Source organism: Aplidium turbinatum, chromosome 12 (assembly GCF_918807975.1).
Source record: "Aplidium turbinatum chromosome 12, kaAplTurb1.1, whole genome shotgun sequence".
Lineage (NCBI taxonomy): Eukaryota > Metazoa > Chordata > Ascidiacea > Aplousobranchia > Polyclinidae > Aplidium > Aplidium turbinatum.
The window spans coordinates 24,714,672-24,737,375 of record NC_137483.1 but is presented as its reverse complement, the minus strand read 5'-3'; the positions used below and the strand labels follow the sequence as shown (position 1 = coordinate 24,737,375).

The 22,704-nt window shown below is 42.0% G+C and overlaps 1 protein-coding gene across 1 annotated transcript in view; it reads right to left on the bottom strand.

Annotated features, from left to right (window-relative positions):
• LOC145780710 (uncharacterized) overlaps window positions 1-22,704 on the bottom strand; it is a 91,354-nt gene that overhangs the window by 47,694 nt on the left and 20,956 nt on the right. Inside the window, 31 exon segments of the mRNA XM_082592330.1 lie at window positions 308-2,140; window positions 2,398-2,502; window positions 2,711-3,017; window positions 3,147-3,314; window positions 4,085-4,276; window positions 4,670-4,893; window positions 6,024-6,158; window positions 6,233-6,457; window positions 6,881-7,231; window positions 8,485-8,706; window positions 8,838-9,188; window positions 12,022-12,246; window positions 12,378-12,728; window positions 12,927-13,081; window positions 13,304-13,431; window positions 13,591-13,776; window positions 13,911-13,999; window positions 14,113-14,280; window positions 14,402-14,590; window positions 15,871-16,117; window positions 17,186-17,391; window positions 17,588-17,708; window positions 18,558-18,669; window positions 18,818-19,052; window positions 19,187-19,519; window positions 19,837-19,969; window positions 20,351-20,491; window positions 20,787-21,018; window positions 21,711-21,922; window positions 22,136-22,256; window positions 22,437-22,537. Coding sequence (XP_082448456.1) covers window positions 308-2,140; window positions 2,398-2,502; window positions 2,711-3,017; window positions 3,147-3,314; window positions 4,085-4,276; window positions 4,670-4,893; window positions 6,024-6,158; window positions 6,233-6,457; window positions 6,881-7,231; window positions 8,485-8,706; window positions 8,838-9,188; window positions 12,022-12,246; window positions 12,378-12,728; window positions 12,927-13,081; window positions 13,304-13,431; window positions 13,591-13,776; window positions 13,911-13,999; window positions 14,113-14,280; window positions 14,402-14,590; window positions 15,871-16,117; window positions 17,186-17,391; window positions 17,588-17,708; window positions 18,558-18,669; window positions 18,818-19,052; window positions 19,187-19,519; window positions 19,837-19,969; window positions 20,351-20,491; window positions 20,787-21,018; window positions 21,711-21,922; window positions 22,136-22,256; window positions 22,437-22,537 — 7,798 coding nt within the window.

Sequence of the window (22,704 nt, the reverse complement as noted above, 5' to 3'; positions counted from 1 at the left end):
TGGGAAGCGCCGAATCGTCACTTGTTGCTGCTAAACGTTCAATCACTAGTTCATCCACAAAGTGCCACTGTGTGGAGAGTTGTTATTGAAGTGCGTTGTTCAAGAGCACCCACCAGATCCATCACTATTCAACTTAAAATGAATTTACTTCCAGAGCTTCTGTTTGTTTGTGTTTAACTTGTGCAAGCTATCTGTGCCAGATGAAAATGTAGCAACAACGAAATCTATTCCGAGGTAAGTAAATGAGTATTTACTGCAATCATCAGCAGAAATGTTTATACCTTGGCTTATTTTTTTAACATGTTACCTTTTGTGATTTCAGCAGTAGAAGTTTTTTCAGTGACCGTTGTCATGACAATAGCAGCTGTGGTGTCCTCCTCTGCGAAAGCCGTTGAAGTTTCTTCTACTCTCGGCGGTAACGTAGCGCCATCTTCTGGTGCAGTTCCCACAGTTGTAGACCGCGGCATGCTCGCTTCCGTTTGTTCGACGGTGGTTCGTAGTGAAGTGCTTGTGTTCGTCACAATAGGCACCGACGTCTCAGAGAATAAAGTTGAAGTAAAATCGATGAGCGGCCGCGTGGTTGATGACGTCATGCTCACTTCACTAGTTGTTGGCAAAGTGACAGTGGTCGTTGCCAGGGTGGAGTGGTCCGTGGTTTCTGTGACTTTTCCTTCCGTAAAACCAGTTGTCACCATTTCTCCCACAGGGCTGGTGGGATATGACGTAGAAGATGAAGTCACCACAGTGGTTGTCACAGCCTCAGAAGTAATCACCTTTTCTGTGGTTGTGTTGACCAACACAAAGCAACCTCTTGCTTCAAACCGCAAAGCTGGGATTCCAACCGAAACAACAGGCATCACCTTCAATGTAGTAACTGAATCCAGACGTTCTGGTAATTCAACTTGTTTCACAGAAGATTTGTCGGAATTACCGAGGAAGACCATACGAGCAGAAGAACCTCCAGCAGTGACTGGCAGCCAAGTTTCTCCATTGTCGTGGGAATACTCGAGAGAAAATTCTTTTACAAATCGATTATCTTTTCCGTCGCCTTGCACAACTATTGAGGTGACGTACACAGGATGAGCAAACGTCACGGCTACCCAGGGGGAATCATCATCAGCTGCAGGCGACCAGGACAATGGCTTGTTGTCTGCATCGACAGAGTTTAGACGAGCTTGTTCGGAGATATCGAAGTTACTTGACACTGATATTGTCGGTTCCAAAACGCTGTTTCTGGCTCCGTACTCAAGACCCATTGCATCATCGCAAAACTTAGCTGGTGCAGTCTGATATGGAGTTGTTTCCTCTGGTGTTACTATCTCAGTCACCAGATCAATACGAGGCGTTGTTTTGGCGGCTGATGGACTTGTGATCATCACAGGGGTGGTTTTTTCGATTTCAGTTGTGGTTGTTTTGGTGATGACAGACCGAGTTGAAGAAACTCCCCGCCCTGTAGTTTCTTCTATTGGTGTCACCACAGTGGTTACTACAGTGGTTGCTTCCACCATCTCTGGTGTTGTCGTACTTGCAGAGATGGTTATATCTGTAGAAGTCGCTTCACTTGTGCTAACTTCCTTCTCACTTGTTACAACAATCGTCTTTTCAGTGGTTGTTTCAACAAACGCTGGAACGGTTGTTGCAGCTTCAACCAAGCAGCCCCTAACCTCGATTCTCAAGCTGACCGGTTTCTCTGGTGCTGACTTGATTGGGAAAATTACCAAAACAGATGCCACGATTGGTTCATTCAAATTATGCTTCACTGGAGTGAGGTCATCTGTGTTGCCAAAAAACACAAGAGGAATTTTCTCAACTTCTCCAATTTGGTTTGTCTTGGATACAGTCACGTCTACAGGAGAATCATCAGAATCAAGAGAAGTTTTAAGTGTGAATTTTTCTACAAACTCTCGATTTCCACCTCCTTGAGTGATGAGGGATGTGATTTTGATGGGTGTTGGGAAGCGAATTTTGATGAATGGACTTTCATCTTCATCCAGCGGTGACCAAAACTGCTCCGGAGTTTCTATGAGATCTTCTTTAATCAAGATAGCTTCAGGACCACGACCTGGCTTAGATGATGACGCAATCACAAAGTGCGCGGTGTTCACAGTCTCTTCAAACTCCATCTTTTCGTCACAGAGTTCTAGCAAGACCAAAACATGAGTCAGTTATATCCAAATACTGCAAGAAATTAACTTCGAAGATTAAACGCCCAGGGAATGGAAGTGCGTTAGGCCAAAGCTAAATTGACGGGACAGTTTGTCGCAACAACAGCCTATAGCAGAGGTGACACTGCTATAGCGCAGTCGTTAGCAAGAGCGCGATAATCTTCATTTCAAAGAGCTCGAGTTGTTTTTACTGAAACAAACGTACTTAGCCGTTGTCATGCGGATCACTTACCAACAGTGGTGGTGTCAACGCTTTGAGCCACACTGGACGTAGTCGAAACAATCTTCTGTGTTGTAGTTGTGCTTGGTTGGCCAGAACTTGTCTGCGCATGTCCAGCTAAAAATAGGTTTACATTCATAAAATTTTTAAGTCATTATCTTAATTCAAGTATTAACTATATCACTTTTGACTGGTAAACAAATATATTGGCCACCATTTAACTAAAAAGTGAAATAAAAGTTACCGGAAATCATGTTCTACAATTTTCCTTCCGCACACCCGCTTGCTGACAGTTCATTCCAGCAAGCTACCAAAGTCTACTTGCCTGTGGTGCTTGACAGTGTAGCGGGGCTGGTATCTTCCTCAATTGTTTTTGTTTCGTAAACAACACTGCTAGTCGGACTCGAATCAGCGATTGTGGTTCTTGGTTCTGCGGAAGATGGCTGTCCAGTCGGTGTGACCTCCCTCATTCTAGTGACGTCACTGACTGGGATTGTGGTGGCGTCTCCAGTTGGTGATCTGGTGGTTAACGTAATGGAGGTCGTTGTTGGCAATACCTCTTTGCTAGTTGTAGTTTTGACAGCCACAGGAGTCGTTACACTTCCTCCACTTGCCGCCTCAGTTGTGGGTTCCTGCGATGAGTCACAATATCGCATGTAAGCAGTATGACGTCACACAAAGTAAGACCAAATGTTTCCATTCAACTTTGATAAACACAGTTTGTTGTCAGCCTGCACTCTAATCACATGAATAAATCTTACCACTAGTATCTGAGTGGTTGTTACTATTTCCTTGGTAGTTGTGGCTTCGATGGTTGCATTGGCTTCTCTATAACATCCTCGTAGCTCGGTTCTCATTTGGATGTTGTTGTGCCATGCCACAGGCAATATCCTGATTGCCACTGCTTCAATGGGAGAAGGTAGCACCAACTAGAAAGTAATGTTGTCGATTCTTTGAAAAGCATTTGATTTAATTGTAAAGATCAAGCCACTAAAACTGCTTCAAAAACGTTAAACGCAAACAAAGCCTAAGATTGACGTTGAAACAAGAGAACAAACAGCGGTCAGTGGAGTAAGAAAATGTAGATAACTCAGTGCAGTGGAAGTTGTTTCGTCTTGTTGTGTTGTGGTGGATTGGTTCATCAAGGTTAATGGCAGTCGACAAGATTGTATCAAAATCGAGAATGGGACACAGCAGTTAATAAATCGACCATATTCAATGAATGTTGAAATGGGGAGAGACGATTGTAAGCAGAGAAAGAAACAAACTTCTTTCTTTTGCCAAAACCTTTATACAGATAAGCTTCGTGGACCAATCGGTCGTCTTGTTCCGCACACTCTTCGATAACGTTGAATCAGTTTGTAACCAGATTCATTCCTGACATTTTTATAAATTCAAAAACTTCCACAGGCATTTTATCAAGACAAAATGTTGCAATTTTTAAAAAAGCGTTACCCAACTACACTCCACTTCCCTTGTAAACTTCCAACTTTTGTATCAAGTTCTGTGTATACCCAACATCTCATGTTGATTGTAGCCAGGTAGCTTATCATGTTGTGGAAATACTGGTAGAAGTCATGATATGCAACATGCAAAACATGATTTCATACTTGGCTGCTTAATATCGAACACATTGTACCTGGTATCAAGTCTAAACTGTGAATGTTATAATTAATTGTTTATCGTAATGGATGCTAACCTCTTCTGTCGAATCTCCATCTTTGTTCCCTCTGAAGACGAGTGGATTTGCATTAGAGGTGACACCAGCTTCATCAACATACTCCCATTCCTCCCCATCTTTGCTGGCCTGCACGGTAAGCTTAGTCACCCAGCCCCCATTCCCTCCTTGGAGAAGCACTGACGTCACAATCACCGCTTCATCGAAAGTCACCTTCAAATCATAATCGCAGGTTAGCAGCATGCACTTCAAGTACGAGCATAACCTACACTGACAGGCTCAACCACCAACGTTCGTTTGCTGCAATGACTTGACTGTGCAGGTCTGCGGTTTACGCAGGAATGAAACATTGGTTTCTGGCGACCTTGACAAGAAAAAAATCTCTTTCAAGCAAAAGTCTTATTAATTTAAATAAAACGCTTTTACACCTGGGTTGGTGTGATAGCTCGTGAGGAAATGTGTTGGAATGATTGCTCCGAAAATGAAATCAATAAGTTGTACTGCTTCATTTTCACACGAACCAATCGAACGGACAGATGCTCTATCGTAGTGAGTAAAGCACTGAGCACAAACCAGTACAGAAACCAATCTCAAGCAATTACCAACCTGCAAGTATTGTCCGTTCATATCAAGCTTAGGTCGCCACGCTGCTTTAACATTATCACGTTCATTGTTGAGTCGGCCATCTGATGGTGGGTGGTCATCTTGTGCTGATGATGCTGACAACATGGGGGATTTGATAATGTTCCTGCCTTGCATATCAAGTCCCATTTCGTGGTCGCATATTTCTGGAGTGCTTTCACTAATGGAACTTGTGGTCGTCACAATGGCTGGAAAGAAATCCGTGTTACAATTTCAAGGATTGGGCAAAAGAAGAGGCGTAATATTTAGACTCGTATTTAGTTTAAATAATCTTCCTTGCAGTAACATAAGTGGCAAATCTTTTTTGAAGTGAATGCTCAGGTCACAAGCATGGTTCAACGACGCCAGGAACTAATAGAACGTGTTCGTAACTTAAACCAATGTCTTGAAGCATTCCGCTTCTATTTATTTTCTAACAATAAAATTTCGGAGATTTGTGCCACAAAAATTGCAAAACAAGTTGAACAAAAAAGAATTCACACTCCAGGTCACGAGTTTGAAACCGAGGTGGGAAAACATTCCAGTGTATCTACACAAGCTACAAGGAGGACGATGATGAGCTGACCCACTCGAAATTGCCCACAGGAACTCTAAATGGCAATAAAATGCAATAAACCTGGAAAAGCGGCAGAAATTGATGACGTTCCTGAAATGACAAGAAACCTCGGACCTAATGCCATTTAATGATTCGCAGAAGCGTTAATGGTCGCCTGTATATCAAAGAAAATACCCACTGTAATGGAAAACGGCTAAAGTCATAGCAATTCCACAACTAACAATTTAAAAATCGTTACCACTTCATTTCACCTTGACAAACTCAACCTCTGACTCAATATTAAATTAAACAATAACATTTCCAATCCCACCTGAACCAAATCTAAAGTGCCCTGATGTTACATTGCAATAAACGCTGACACAAAAAAAAGCATCTTACGAACGTAGTTGGAAAGCTCCGAACAAGAAGCAATCTCATCCAAAACTCGCAGGAACCAAATGGGAGGCAATCAACGTTCTACGCGCTTCCACACCAGCTTTATATTCCTTCAAGAGTACTGGCCGTCTGTTTCTACTCAGACTTCCAACTGCTAACTGCATTTACCATTTACTACATTATTTACAAGAACTACAGAACCTTTACCGATGGGGAATGGCAACTCAACTTATTTATCCAAATTTTAGCGCTACAGATCAGACCATAAACCACATTGCATTGAAATACACAACTACCCAGCTTCAAAGACAATATCAAACAGCCCACCAAAGCAATGACCTGCAATTAATTACGCGTTTGGTGTCACACGTAACAAAATCTTCTTACTTTTTGTAGTCGTCACCACAACGGTGAAAGGAGCCTTGGAAGTGCCTTCCGCTGGAGATGATGTTTTGGCCGCGGTTGGCACAGACGTAATCACTTCCTTGATGGTTGTTTCCATGACAGAAGTAGCAGTTGATCCTGCAATACAATGGTTATGGTCAACTATTCAAGATTGTCGCAAGCTAATATCATAACGAAAACAATGGCACCACCTGCTTCGTAGGTGGTAGCTTCAGGCTCGGTGGTTTTTGTGATGGTCTCGGTGGTTGTGGTGATGTGAAAAGCAGGAGTTGTAGATTCTTCCTCCCCGCATCCATGAAGCTCCACACGGAGGCTAATGCTGGTTTCATCATCAACAACGGGGATGATGCGGATGAACTTAACAATTACAGCATCCGGTAATCGATTCTTCACAATGGTATGGTCGTCGGCATTAGCTGAAGAAAGATGGCGAACATAAAGTAAAAGAAGATCAACACGTGAGGTCGTTTCATTATTGTAGTAAAGGACGGTGCTTACTTGATTCAAGTGTCGGGTATGGAAGTTAAGGCTTCGTTGTACTAAGCCATCGCCACTAAGGAGAGTAGGGTGGCCAGTTCCTTTATCTCGGCCGCCTTTCCTTTAGCAACTATGACCACCCAGTCTATTACACCCTAAGTAGAGCTGAGCTGTGTTTTCAACAACCAGCTTAGCCGGGATCCGAACCAGGTTTGCATTACTGGAAAGCCATCCCCTTATCAGCTGCGCCGTCCTTCATTATTGTGCAGTACAATAATTACTAATGAAGAAATCATTTTCCAGAAAAATATTACAATCAAGAAAATTATCTAGTAATAAAAAACATGTTAATAGATTCTCACCTTTGAATACAAGTGGTTGCTCAACTGCAACTCCATTGGTTCCAGCGACTTCTTCAGTGATCATCTTCACTCCTTCTTTGTCTGCGTATTCAATCATGAATTCCTTCACAAATCCACCATCTTCTCCTCCTTGAGTAGATACAGATGTAATCTCGATCATTTCCAAGAAGGAAATCTCCAAATACGGTTTGTCATCACTTTCCACAGGAGACCACGAGACTTTTTCGTCAGTTGATGATGTTGGTCTGATCCTCGCATTCTTTGGCTCTCTTCCGGGAGTGTAAGTGGATGCCCAGATCTGTTCATCACTGATCTCTCCAGATTCCATTCCCATGGCGTCATCACAATAAGCTGAAAGCGCAAACAAGTTTTGATTGAACAAAGAACTTCTGCACAAGAGGCGAGTGACGTGGCAGACGATGAAGACTTGTATGAACTATGCTGAAACGGTGATGGCGAGCGTGAGGGGTCGAAATTGTGGCGTTCGATATGTTGTTGAACATCCCTTACGCGTGAGTCAGAGTTATTAGCCGGGTTGTCTGTTCAACTCAGTTTTAGATTTGAACCGATTCAGGTTCAAGTTTGAACAAATTTGATCACATCAACGTTGTTTACACTTCAGCTTCATTCGGCAAGTGTTCAGATGCTTTAAGGACTACAACTACCCACAGAATAATGTTTCATCTTTGAAATCGATGTGGTACTATATAGCTTGGTTATGCTATAAGCGAGTATAGTTGAAACTTCTGATTGTTTAAACTCTAAACCTGGAAATCAGTTTGCAAAATTTTGGGCAAAAATGATGTGGACATGTTGCGTGTGTGGGGCATCACACAGATCAATGTATCTACCTGCTCACTTTCAACAAATTTAATTAGAAAATTTGAAATAGGCTATTTGTTGTCGCGCTATTTGACGCATTGAACTGTGAAAAGTTAACTAATCAGCTCCAATCTGCCTGCGTTTAACCAAAAATATTTTTCTTATTCAGAAAAAATGACTAGAACACTTCTCAAAGCAGCACCCGAGCGTGGCACTGTTGCATGGTTTGTGACGCTCATGTGACGAGATAATACTTGTGATGAGCGTAGACAAAAGTCGCTAAAAAATTCAGTAATATTTCTGTTAGCATTGGAAAAAACACATTAACACCAAATCTGGTGGGTGACTAAAACATGTTTCCACTAACAAGTGGCCACTGGTTTGTTTGAGGGCCCGCGTATCAAGAACAGTTTTAACACGTGACCTATATGGTTTTTAGCATTGTGATCTGCACGAAGGACAAGTTTTTCTCTTGCAATTTAAAAATTGAAGCTGTTGTTTGCATCGAGACATATACAGTATATCAACAACAACAATCCAACACACTGCATGTGTCCACACGAACACTCCTTAGATCGCTGATAACCGCGCCACTCCATCACACATTGTGGCAAGAAGAAACTAACTGACGACGTCACACCACTCACTGTGTTACATTTTACATTTGTAAATTAACTTGAATACTGAATGTTTCATCACAACTTAAAAACCACAGCCATCATGCTAAGTGCAATCAAAATTGATTCTGCATAATTCCATTTTTATCGTATTGAATAAATTACCTTTCGCTGATGTTGTCCCTTCAACAAACCCGGATGTTGAAGGAGGTACTGTGGATGTCGATATCTTTCCTGGACTTGTAGATTCTTCCTCCCCGCATCCATGAAGCTCCACACGGAGGCTAATGATGGTTTCATCATCAACAACGGGGATGATGCGGATGAACTTAACAATTATAGCATCCGGTAATCGATTCTTCACAATGGTATGGTCGTCGGCATTAGCTGGAAAACAACCAAACAGCAACAAAGCTGAGTTGAAGGCAGATTCACATCAAATACAAATGACGTAATTCAAGCAAGTCATTATAACAAAAATCATTCAAAAATGTTTGAAATTGTTTGTAGATTCTCACCTTTGAATACAAGTGGTTGCTCAACTGCAACTCCATTTGTTCCAGCGACTTCTTCAATGATCATCTTCACTCCTTCTTTGTCTGCGTATTCAATTATGAATTCCTTCACAAATCCACCATCTTCTCCTCCTTGAGTAGATACAGATGTAATCTCGATCATTTCCAAGAAGGAAATCTCCAAATACGGTTTGTCATCACTTTCCACAGGAGACCACGAGACTTTTTCGTCAGTTGATGATGTTGGTCTGATCCTCGCATTCTTTGGCTCTCTTCCGGGAGTGTAAGTGGATGCCCAGATCTGTTCATCACTGATCTCTCCAGATTCCATTCCCATGGCGTCATCACAATAAGCTGAAAGCGCAAACAAGTTTCGATTGAACAAAGAACTTCCGCACAAGAGGCGAGTGACGTGGCAGACGATGAAGACTTGTATGAACTATGCTGAAACGGTGATGGCGAGCGTGAGGGGTCGAAATTGTGGCGTTCGATATGTTGTTGAACATCCCTTACGCGTGAGTTAGAATTATTAGCCGGGTTGTCTGTTCAACTCAGTTTTAGATTTGAACCGATTCAGGTTCAAATTTGAACAAATTTGATCACATCAACGTTGTTTACACTTCAGCTTCATTCGGCAAGTGTTGATGCTTTAAGGACTACAACTACCCACAGAACAATGTTTCATCTTTGAAATCGATGTGGTACTATATAGCTTGGTTATGCTGTAAGCGAGTATAGTTGAAACTTCTGATTGTTTAAACTCTAAACATGGAAATCAATTTGCAAAATTTTGGGCAAAAATGATGTGGACATGTTGCGTGTGTGGGGCATCACACAGATCAATGTATCTACCTGCTCACTTTCAACAAATTTAATTAGAAAATTTGAAATAGGCTATTTGTTGTCGCGCTATTTGACGCATTGACCTGTGAAAAGTTAACTAATCAGCTTCCAATCTGCCTGCGTTTAACGGAAAATATTTTTCTTATTCAGAAAAAATGACTAGAACACTTCTCAAAGCAGCACCCGAGCGTGGCACTGTTGCATGGTTTGTGACGCTCATGTGACGAGATAATACTTGTGATGAGCGTAGACAAAAGTCGCTAAAAATTTCAGTAACCTTTCTGTTAGCATTGGAAAAACCACATTAACACCAAATCTGGTGGGCGACTAAAACATGTTTCCACTAACAAGTGACCACTGGTTTGTTTGAGGGCCGCGTATCAAGAACAGTTTTAGCACGTGACCTAAATGGTTTTTAGCATTGTCGTCGTCGTCGTCTGAGCTTCTGGGGCCGAGGGTCTATCCTTTTACCACCCCAGATTCATGATGTTCCCGGACTACACTGGAAGGCTGCTAGAGAGCAGCCAGTCTTTAGTTTCATCATCCATGACGCGCAGACCTTCCACTCCGTTAGGTGGCTTGAAGGTGGTACAGTCATTGATGATGTAGTCTGCGGTCTGTTCCTCGGCACCACATTCACAGGAGGAGGAAGAGGCCATTCCCCATTGGTGCATGGTTGAGCGGAAAAGCCCAACGCCCGTACGAAGACGGTTGAGGCGCACCCATGCCTGTCTCTGTAGTGTCAGGCCGATGGGGCGTGTGTCGGGGTCGGGGGAATTCCATTTATGGTCCGCCCAAGTAGCCGCAGAGATGTCTTGTTCATCAGCTTCGTTGATCAGAAGCCGAGCGTCTGGCACGAATGGGTGTCTTGATTTCAGTCGGCGGGGGTGCTCGTTTGGGAGAGCAGAGATCTTGTGGTGGAGAAGGTGGTTAGGCTCCAGTGCCCGTCGACCGAGGGACAGAGTGGCTTCTTCGCGACAAAGCTCAGCGGGTTGGATGCCAGCGAGAATGGGGAAATTGTCCAATGGTGTGGGACGCAGGCATCCGGTCACTGTGCGCAGGGCGCTGTTTATGGCAGTGTCGATGTTGTAGCAGTAAGCACTGCGGCACCAGACAGGTGCACAGTACTCTGCAGAAGAGTAGACAAGGGCTAAGGTTGCTATTCGCAAAGTGTCAGCCCTCGCCCCCCAGCTAGAGCCTGCCAGACGCTTCAGTAGTGCAGCGCGGGATGTCAGTTTCTTGCGCAGTGACACCAAATGTCATTTAGCATTGTGATCTGCACGAAAGACAATTTTTTCTCTTGCAATTTAAAAATTGAAGCTGTGTTTGCATCAAGACATACCGTAAAACCTCTATTTGAGCGCCACCTCTAATAGAACGCCACTTTTAAAGAAGGGTTGAAAAATAGAGCGCCTCCCTCTAATTGAGGTAGGCACTTTAACGTAGGACAGTTTTCCATGCGAATCAGCTGTTTGCAGTCATGTGACTCACGCCATGATTGTAACCTTATAAACTCAATTGATTACAGTCAATAAGATCCTTCTTGCACTCAGTTCAGTTGCAGAAGAAAAAAGAACATTAGCAGAGGGTGGGAATTGAACCCACGCAATCGAAATGACTATTACCTTGCCCTAACCTGAACCCATTAGGCCACACTGCTTGTGGCGATACATTCACTTAATTTTCTTTGTATCAAAAATCTTTGGGGAAGATCGGACGAAAAGATCGGAAAAGATCGGAGAAGATCGGAATATCACGTACTGAGTCACATGACTGAAATCAGCTGATTCGTATGGAAAACTGTCCTACGTTAAAGTGGCTACCTCTAATTGAACGCCACCTCCAATAGAACACCACTTTGCCGTGTTGCCAATCCTGGGGCCTGACAGGTTGCTTCAATTTTAAACTAAAAACAAACGAATTTTAAACTAAAAATTACCTGTATATACCGGTAAATGTGTTTGGTGTTTTTTCTTTTTATTAATAAACTTTATTTCAAAATTCTGACCAGCTAGTCGAAAAGTAGAGCGCCAAGCTCTAATTGAACGTCACCTCTAATAGAACGCCACTTTTAAACAAGAGTTGAAAAATAGAGCGCCATGGCGGTGAAATAGAAGTTTTACGAACACTTCTTAGATCGTTGATAACCGCCCCACTCCATCACACATTGTGGCAAGAAGAAACTAACTGACGACGTCACACCACTCAATGTGTTACATTTTGCATTTGTAAATTAACTTGAATACTGAATGTTTCATCACAACTTAAAAACCACAGCCATCATGCTAAGTGCAAGCAAAATTGATTCTGCATAATTCCATTTTTATCGTATTGAATAAATTACCTTTCGCTGTTGTTGTCCCTTCAACAAACTCGGATGTTGAAGGAGCTACCGTGGATGTCGATATCTTTCCTGGACTTGTTGTAGTTTCTTCCTCCCCGCATCCATGAAGCTCCACACGGAGGCTAATGATGGTTTTATCATCAACAACGGGGATGATGCGGATGAACTTAACAATTATAGCATCCGGTAATCGATTCTTCACAATGGTATGGTCGTCGGCATTAGCTGGAAAACAACCAAACAGCAACAAAGCTGAGTTGAAGGCAGATTCACATCAAATACAAATGACGTAACTCAAGCAAGTCATTATAACAAAAATCATTCAAAAATGTTTGAAATTGTTTGTAGATTCTCACCTTTAAATACAAGTGGTTGCTCAACTGCAACTCCATTTGTTCCAGCGACTTCTTCAGTGATCATCTTCACTCCTTCTTTGTCTGCGTATTCAATCATGAATTCCTTCACAAATCCACCATCTTCTCCTCCTTGAGTAGATACAGATGTAATCTCAATCATTTCCAAGAAGGAAATCTCCAAATACGGTTTGTCATCACTTTCCACAGGAGACCACGAGACTTTTTCGTCAGTTGATGATGTTGGTCTGATCCTCGCATTCTTTGGCTCTCTTCCGGGAGTGTGAGAGGATGCCCAGATCTGTTCATCACTGATCTCTCCAGATTCCATTCCTAACGCGCTAGCACATAGACCTAAACCCAATTATTGGATAAATTGAGTGCAGACAAGCTTTAGACTTCTCTAAGAATGTGTAGTTTGTGTTTTACTTTTTTTCTGTAAACTATAACGGTGTATTTTTGAAATCGGTGATAAAGTGAATAAATCTGTTTTTTAACTGAAGATGTGAAGAAATAATCTAATACTAGAACAATAGACAAACATTTTATTACCTTTTGTTGTAACTTCCTCTTTCATCGTTGAAGAAATGGTAGTTGTCACTATGAAAGTTTCGGTGCTTGTCACTGGTTGCTTGGTTGCGCTTTCTGGTCGGGTTGTGGTTTCATGGGATAGTGTGGTTGCCACAGCTACACCGCAATTGCAGCACCTTTAAGATAAAGATGTAAATGTTTACGTCACAACTTACAGATGACTGCAGTGAAATCTCTTTAGATCTGTCCAGTGGTGGTCCCGTCACCAAGTAGTAACTCAATAAAGATCAACATTATTTTGCAAAGTTTCCAATATTGTGATTAAGAAGTAATTTAATTGCTATAAGAAATGTGGAAATATTGGACAACTTTTGACAACAAGCACTACAGTAGGTTACCTGTCGTCATCGTATATTTGTAAGAAGTATCCCGGTTGGCAGTGGATGGAACAGGTCTTGTTGCAAACGACCTTCCTGCTACGACACGTACATGTCTGACACTCGCTCACTGACCATTTCTCTCCGTCCTGGTGATAGAGAAAGCAATGACAGCTAGGTCATGCTTGCAAGTGGCGTGTAACTACAATTTTGAATCATACAGTGTAGAAGATATAAACGCAAGTAAAACTTAATTATTGACAAAGAACCATCTTGAAACGTAATCGTTTGAGTTATTCTAAAAGTACCTCTTTGACCTCCCCGTTGTAGAAGCAGGGGCAACCCTGTTCATCCGATTCATCGACGCACTGAGCTGAACCATCGCAGTGATCTCTTTCAGGAATACATGTCGAACAATCGTTGCAAGGAACGTAGCCTTGTTTACATGTGCATGACTTCGCTGAGGTGGTAAAGTTTCCGACGGTACTGGTGCCCTATTACAATGAAACCATCAGTTATCTTAGAAGAATGTTTTACCACTTAGAATTGGTACACATCCCCTGCAAGTAGCCAAACACTGTTCGAAAACTAGCCCACAAAAAATTGTTTACAAAAACTTTCTACTCACCATCTCTGTTGTCATAACCACCGTCGTGCTGCTTTCCATAGGTGAGCTTGTCACCAGTGGTGACGTCACTATTGGAAGTGAGCTGGTTTCTACGAAATAAATTATAAGTTAAGGTATTGCAGCAAAGACAACCTATTTTTACTTAGGTCTTTTACACGTTTTTTCGTTTCTACCTTTTTCGAGGCAATTGTACGTATGCGACACTCACCTTGCTCGCAGAAGCAGCACCCTTCACTATCTTTCGCCATCTTGTAGCCAATTTCACAATTCCTTACTGTACAGTAGGTAGCGCACCGGAGCTTCCCTGTGATGCACTGGCACCTTGTGCAAGTCCCTCTTTGAACCTCGTCACTGGGTGCGACAATAGAGCCTGCGCATAAACACCAACAGTTGGGCAAGTTGTAAGCATATTACTAATTGGCCACAAGCACTGACGCACAATTCCGGAAAACTTGCAATAAACCGGTGGATATACGAGCAACTATTCTCACCGTCCTCATCCAAGCAGGAGCATGTTTCCATGGGGACGCATTTTCCAGTGTCATCATCTCTGGCCATGCCTTCTTTGCACGAACAGCACATCTCGTTGCCACGAGATGCAAGAAACTCCTGACAAGAAGACGTCGAGAGACGAATATCGGAGCAAGTTGGAGTGCACACGCAGATCCCATAAACTTCGTCTGAAGGTAACAAAGAGGATGAGCCAGCATAAACATGGCCCAAACAGGAGGAACTTACCAAATGAAAGTAAAGATTTTCTGGACCGCTTAAAAAAATATAAAAATTTCAGATGAAGATAAACAGGAGCCGAGCAATGTACGGGTGTGTGGTTATGTGGAGAGTCCCTGGTGACTATTGCTTAATGACATCACAATCAAACAAGCAGATATGAAACAAATGGTTTTCACAGACTGACCAGAATAGTCTGAAGATTTCACGATGGAAGTTGCTGACTGCAAAAAGGTGGAGAAAATGGAAACACAAAATTTATCTAAGCTATAATACAGGTAAAAGAGTAGAATCATTATTCATTACAGTATACAGCTTAATCATAAAACGTATAAAACCATTGACATCTTGGCTACTAGATCAGGCATGGCAAACCTGTTTTATTGTATGTGTCACAAAAGAAGCCTTAACCCCTAAAAAACAAAGTGGGTCATGCATTTAAAATCATTCTAATGTTAATGTGAACTTTCCGGTGCATCTTTTTCTGTAAGTCTTATCCAGGCTCAAAACCGGTAGATTTTACCTTTACACATGCAGCACTCCTATGTGAGCTGAGACGATTCGGTGTGCTTGCTTGTGTAAATGTGCGAAAACAAGAACACACAATCCATTGGCTGCTGTGCCTGGGTATAACAACGTGACCTGCGGCGGCCTCAAACGCAAGAAGGAGAAGGATTCACACAAATATGAAGAACCAAACAAATTAATGAAACTACCGCAAATACTTTTATAGTTTCAAATTAATTTAGCAAAGAGATTTACATTGTGAAAATTACGGGATGGTTCATAATATTGTAAAAATTATATGTTTAGCATGTGTTTTAACAGCAGGAAAATCACAGCCACGCATATAGGCGACGTTTTTATTTCCATTTTATTTCCAGACCACACTAAAACTGAACAGCCAAGAGGCACGCAGTCTCTGATTGTCCTAAAGGACACAACCAGTAAAATTATTTGCTAACGTTTAAGAACAATAAATATGTTTTGCGTTATATGGACCTACTTACTCGTCGTGATAATGCACTACTGCGGCTTCACTTAATGTCAGACTGCTATATTGCAATTTAGTGTGGTACTGGATTAAAACAGGTGGAGCCTTATCACAAATACTTAGTGAAAGTTTTATTCTTTGCTGAATTTTTTGTCACATGTCCTTACTTTAATAAGAACAAGTGGTTCGCGAGTGGTTTGCCATCCCTGTACACATGCAAAGTATGTAACTACGTACTCTCGTCACAAACAGCAGTTGTAGTTCCAGTTGTGGTTGTGGCGTTTGTTGATGGCTCCCTGGTAGCCTCAGTGGGAAAAGTGGTGCTTGGTATACAGACTGGACAGCAATAACCAGCTAAGGTTGCCATGGTCATGCCGCCTTCCTCGTCACAATCTACGGCTCCGCACGCGACTGGGTCACAGGTGACGTCATTGTCGAAGCAGGTACATACTTCGCATTCTCCTCTCTTCCACGTGCTGCCGGGCTGTAGAAGACAACGAAAAGGTTTGGAAAAAGCAGTGATTCATCTTGTTTGATATTTTTTCAGTACAGCAGCACAATAAATATGTTACGTTTATAATTATAAACCAGGTCATAATATGATGAGTGTAGCCTACAGTAGTGATGGTACTGGGATGACAGTGGAAGAACAGAACCAACAAAGCCAGCTAACATTCTCGTACAGCAAAATTGTTCAAGCAAAAAGTGAAAACAACAAGGAAAAGGACGATGGCAGAGAAATTTGACAGCGGGAAAAGATTTATCAATGTTTTCAATACAGTGAGTAGATGGACAATTCGCCAGACACCATACCTCACCCATTTATACATGACAGTGGATAACTCTAAGTTTCATAGGTTAGTATAGGCTCTTCTTAAACAATGGTTTATCAATAACTGTATTTTTAGTGAATCAATGTCCATAAACAAATTATTTAATTTGAAAACAGAATATTTTGAATGTGAAGTTAGAGTGAAACAGGGCTTTGCTTCAGCAATAAATCATTTTAGTTGTTTGAGTTGTTTTGACATTAATGCTACTGGTGCAAAAATCTTATATTTTTCTCTCCCGATGTCTCAACTGGTTAAGCGTCTGACTTTACAAACGAAGAGACACCAAAGTCAAGCGGTACTGATTCGATTCTCAGGGTGTGCGCTTGAGCAACGTATTTCAAAGACAGCTTTCCATTCAGTGGCATCTAATGGGTGGGATAATTCACAGACGACAATACTTCAACAATCGAAAACTTCACTCTGTCAAACTCGATGGCCGGCCCTGCGTCAGTGATTCAAAGCCTCTACATCTACAAGTATACAAAACTGCCAGGATTAAGTTCTCAATAAAGATTTCTCAGTACGAATATAAAGATTCCGACAATTATCAATTCCTTCAAACTATTTGACAAGCAGAGAAACAAACTCAACCGTTGCGTTGTGATTGGTTTCTGAATGCTCAATGTTGTCTCCCACAGCGACGAATCTCAAGCTTCAGCAGCGCATGTCCATCACTGTCAGCGTGTCTGGACAAGTGTTGCCAATAACAAGCAGTTTACCTTGTGTACATTTCCTTCGTCATCCCTGCAAGAGCAATCCATTCGTTCCACGCATGTTCCGTTCTCGGAGATCACCTTGTCTGCTAGACACTTACATCCGGGAGTGCACATCATTGTTTCCACGCACCCCTCATCGCTTGTTAGATGATGACATTGGAGGGGGCATCGAGTGCCACACACGGTCGGTTCCATGTCTTCCCGGCATGCTTTGATACAAAAACCAGATCAGACAAGTGGTGGCGCAGTTTCATGCAATGTAAAACCAAAATTCTATCGAAATGTTACGTCATGAAAAATCATGATTAAAGCAAAATTTTAGCAATTTTTAGTATTATATTTTTTTAATAATTTTTGGAAGCTAATAAAATTAGGCATCTGAGCCAACTCTGCTTCGTCGTGAACCTTGTTCGGTGGTTTCAACAGAACCAGTAGTTGTCTGTGTGCTGGATTGTGACGTAGTTGGTCCCCCGTACAGGCTGGTAGCAGTTTGTCCGGTGGTGGCTTCGGTAGAAGCAGGTGTCGTCTGCAGGGATGGTACCGTAGTGGTCATAAAGAAATATTAAAGAAAGTCATAGAACCATCAACTAGCGCTCTCTCTATTGCTGTTATTCTGTCGCAACCAGGTTTATGCCCTGTGGTTAGACTTATAAGACAAGTGAGCCATTGCCTTTGTGCACTGATGCTATAATAATGAAAGCTCGTGTTTGCATTAGAAAATGTAAAATATTTGCAACAATTAAATATCAGTTGTAGCAATTATAGCATAGACAGCAGACACTACAATTGGACATACTTTGTACAAACCATATACGGCTTTGTAATAATTCTACGAGAAAGAGCGGATAAGTGCAAGTTGTCATGGAAATGGGAAGTAACAGCAAAAATGTTGTGTAAACACTGACACTGGCGTGTATTGTTACGAAAAAATTATAAAAAACAAATTAAAACTGCATCTAACATGACATGAAGCCAGGGATTCATAGTATAGGGATGACCAACTAGGCTGGATATCTGACAAGCGGAGTGTAAAAGTGTTGCCAATTTTTTTTTAAACTTTTACAAAAACTAATTTTTTGGCATTTTTAAAGAGTAGTGCTCGCCCAAATCTTTTTCGTTTATTTACGGGCAATTTTTGAGCAACTACTACTTTAAAAATGACAAAATGAGATTTTTTCTAAAGATTTAAAAAATATCTGGCAACATTTTTACACTCCACTTGTCAGATATCCAGCCGAGTTGGCGATCCCTATACGATGAATCCCTGCATGAAGCTTATTAATTATAATGGCAGAGGAGGATTGGAAGTTTATGAAAGCAAATCAATCGTGATAGACTTCAAAAGGTCAAATGTCAGTCAACCAGACTAGCTCACCTCTATCAGGCCGGTAGTAATATCGCCAGGGGTGGTTGTGGTGACTTCGGGTGTCGTTTTAGGGACGGAACAAGGAGTCCCAGCACAGCGCATCCTACTCCCAACGCATTCGCTACCAAAAGGACAATAGGGCGTTACCTTTATTAGGTAATCATAGTACCAGCAGATGATCATTGATAAGCTTGCGTTGTCCATCAGAGGATTATAATCGTTATCAACAACTAGCAAACTACATGACGTCAATGTCTATTTTCCCTTACCATTCCATGCAATTATAGGCAATCTTCTTGCCTCTCGGGATCACCATACTTCCAATGCGGCAAGGGCATTGCTTCCGCTCAATACATTTTCCTTCGTGTAAAACCGTTCCGTTCCTGCAGTGGCATCCTTCCACGCAAGTGTTTGCACATCCCTCGTCCGACGTCTCCGACCAGCAATCCGCAGAGCACGTGGTGCCGCACTCTTGATAGACCATCCCAGCCTCACATTGCAGACCTGGGGTTGAAGACACGACCGTGCTGAGAGATCGTCATTGTTTTGTACAAATAGTTTAAGAAACAAAATATCAGAATTATCACTGCTAACCAACCCAACATTGTTGTTGGTTACTGTGGAGAACCTGGACTCACCACACGTTCCTGTTGATCTCCACCTGACGTGAACGCCTGCCTCGTTGCATTCGCGTGCGTATGCCGCAATGGCCGTGCACAAACACTCGCAGTCGCCTCCTCTGTCGCATCCACACGAATCCCACAGGCACGACTGGTAGTAAGGATCGGGATCAACAAAAGCGTGGCACTCGGAGAAGGGACTTTCTCGAATAAAGCGGCACGAGAACCTTGCCCAATCAGCGCGCTGGGGACTTGCAAAACATGGGTGAATGGGGTCCTCCTCAGAACGGGGGCAAGAACTGAACGCCTTCCAACTGTCACCAAACGCGTGAGGAGCCGATTCCATTTCACCTTCAAAAAACAAACAACATTTAAATTTATCTTTTCTTGTGAAGTCTGTTGCAATAATTGGATGGTCACTTGCGAGAGCAAGCGAACATAGGAAGGACATGCGACCTGGCTTGATTCGTCATAAACAGAGAGCAAGATTGGGATAAAAGAAAAGTTTTAAATATTTTCCAAATTGCCAGACATCTCATTTGTGAATGACCTGGATTAGATTTTAATATCAAAGCAGACACCAGCAGCATGTTATACTTTCACTCATTTTAAGATTCCCAGTAATGAGGCTACAAGCCATTAATCTACATATGTCATGAGACGCTCACCTTGTCTAGTTCGGAAGTCGTTTAGTGCGTTGCCATCAAAGTCACCACAAAGTCCACAGACTTGCCCCTTAAACTTTGGTTCAAGCTTCACATAGACGCGCGTCCCAACATCCCACAGCACGGTCAAGCCGATCTGTGATGTTAAAAAGGAACCATCAGCGCCGGTGACAAACTTATGCTGATCCAACCGGCCTCATCAGCGTGTGGTAATCCAACCGGCCTCATCAGCATGTGGTGAACATGTAACATGCAAACGTGGGTGCGATTCTAGGAACCATTATCATGAAGCGCTCAAAAATAATAATCGAAATAATCTTTGAAATTAATTTTCATAATTCTTACATTTAAATTCAAAATGAACATTGCAATCACAAAAAGTTTTTAACAAATTAATAAACAAGCCACGAAACATTTGCCCTTATACATGGAACTAACCGTGTAATGAGTTTCCTAGCTCATGAATTCTAATTAAAGGAACAATTCCTTTAAAATGCATTTCAATTAAGTTCGTAACCTTCGTTTTGAGAATAAGGAACAATCCAGCCCGTGTAATCTTGAAGTCCGCCTTTGGAGTTCCTGGTCGGGCAAATGGGTTCCTTCCGATCACTGGTTCCGCTCCCCTGATCATCTGGATGATGCTGTCATACAGCGACACCTGGTGAAACAACAATAGCCTCACCACCATGTTCACTGTCATGTTGAAAGTTCTGACCAACATCACTTTGAATTGCTTCAAGTGATTGCTTATTATTACCATCCAAAACGTCACAAATGTGACATTCCTAAGAATAGGGCGATGGCTGTCTGAGTCTGGCCACAAAGATTCTTGAACGTAAATAACTGATAAAAATTTCATTGTAATATACTGTTTACTAAATTATTCACAAAATGGTAATTTTGTTATTTACGAAACATTTCTACGTTAGTATCTTAGGCCATTATGAACGTACTTTGACGGCTTTGGTACATGTGACGCCTCCTGTGCTGCAAGGTACGTTCTCCACAGTAATGCGGAACGTACCGATTCCATCTCCACAGTAATCTTCTGCCATGACATATGTACAATCCCCATGAAACTCAAACCTCTTCTTGTCAAAGGTCTCATAGTGAGGATCCCCGTACGCCGAGCAATAGGCCGGACACTCCCTCTCCGTGCATTGCCAACTAGTACTCTTGCATCGACTGCGTATTTTAAAGTTGCAATTTAAACATGATCATCATGGATATACTTCTCACCAACATACCGACCCACAAAGACGCGATAGTGCAAGAAACAATGATTTGCAGCTTTGCTTGACCCTCCAGACCAAGAATTAAATTCCTTTCTGTTTTCTTGTTTTATTATTCGGTTTCAAGCTTAGAGTTAGTTGACAAAAGCGTGTTTTTGCATAACGGTCTTCATATGTGAAAATTTTAACCAACTCTTTCACTTGCTTAGGATTAGATAAGTTATCGCGAGCATTCTTTGCATACATGCTTGGATATTTTATTCTCAGTGTTGTCAGTTGGACAGTCCACAGAATATTTTCTTATAAGCTGAGTCTATCGGAAGTTGTATTGTGTGTTCCAGCAACAAAGCTGATTTTCGTTAAATTTTTGAAACAGGAGAGTTTCTCCTACAGCATCGTATAAGTCATTGTGGATATGTTCAATCAATGGGATTTCAAAATTCTTCTTAATGATTGTGTGTGGAATGTGTTAATGGTGTTTTACAGTTCAATGTCGGTTTCCATGATTCACAAGCATAATGTCAAAACGTGAGCACATCTTTTATATATGTAGTTTGTGATTAGGTATGTGACATTAATGCAGTAACAATATGGTCGAGCAACGACCCCATTCTGTAGAAACAATAATTAAAACAATCGACCAACCAGAAGTTGCAATCCTGCTTGATCCAGCTTCCCTCTCGGTAGCTCTTCCCCCGGAAGTGGCACGGACACGATTCAGGAGTAACGCATCTTTCTTCATTGAGGACAGTTCCATCGGGACAACCACATCCTTCGTGGCACCGAGACTGCTCGCATGCCAAGTTCATTGTGTCACAGGTCGACTGGCATTCCGTACAATTGCGCCATTCCATGCCCTTTGGAGAGTTTGTAAAAACATGAAATTGATGCGAAATAGAAATATATAGAAATCAACAATACGACTTTCGTTACACATTACCTCGTACAGTGAATTGTCTACTAGCTTCAAATAATGAAAAGTTTGCATTTTTAAAACTAGACGTTGAGTTTTAAATCAAGTTGCTTCAGCAAGATATCGATAGAATCAACCATTGGAGGCTCATCCTTACTTCTGGGCACAGATTTTCTTCTGTGCATCCTTCAATTGCGTTGCACGTCCACATCCCACTGCTGCAAGTGCATTCTTCACATAGAGACTGGCGTCGTGAGCCAGGGGAGTAGGCCACATTCCTGTAACGTTGGCAACGTCAACGCATGCGTGTGGTTAGTTTACAAGATTGAACAAAATAAAAAAAGATAAAACCTCAAAACAGAATCAAACTCTGTCTTGAGTTGCCAGGAACGTAGTTTGTTCACTCGTAACTTGAAGCTGAACAATACCACGCAAGCGCAGTGCTTGACGCTACCTACCTGTGGTAACATGAACACTGGACGACCTCAACACACAAATTCACGTCAGCATCGAAAGCCTGCCCCGTCGGGCATTGACATCCTTCCACGCACTCGGAACTCTGCGAGGAAACAAAAGTGCTGATGAATTGTTGCTTTCGCCTATGCAACAATGGAAAGTATTTAATTCGATCGGTCGAGGAAATTTACTGACAAAACAAGTCACAAATAGATAGCAGTCAGCCATCTTCTCCATTCAAACAACTATGCTGGAGCAAAAGTCATATAG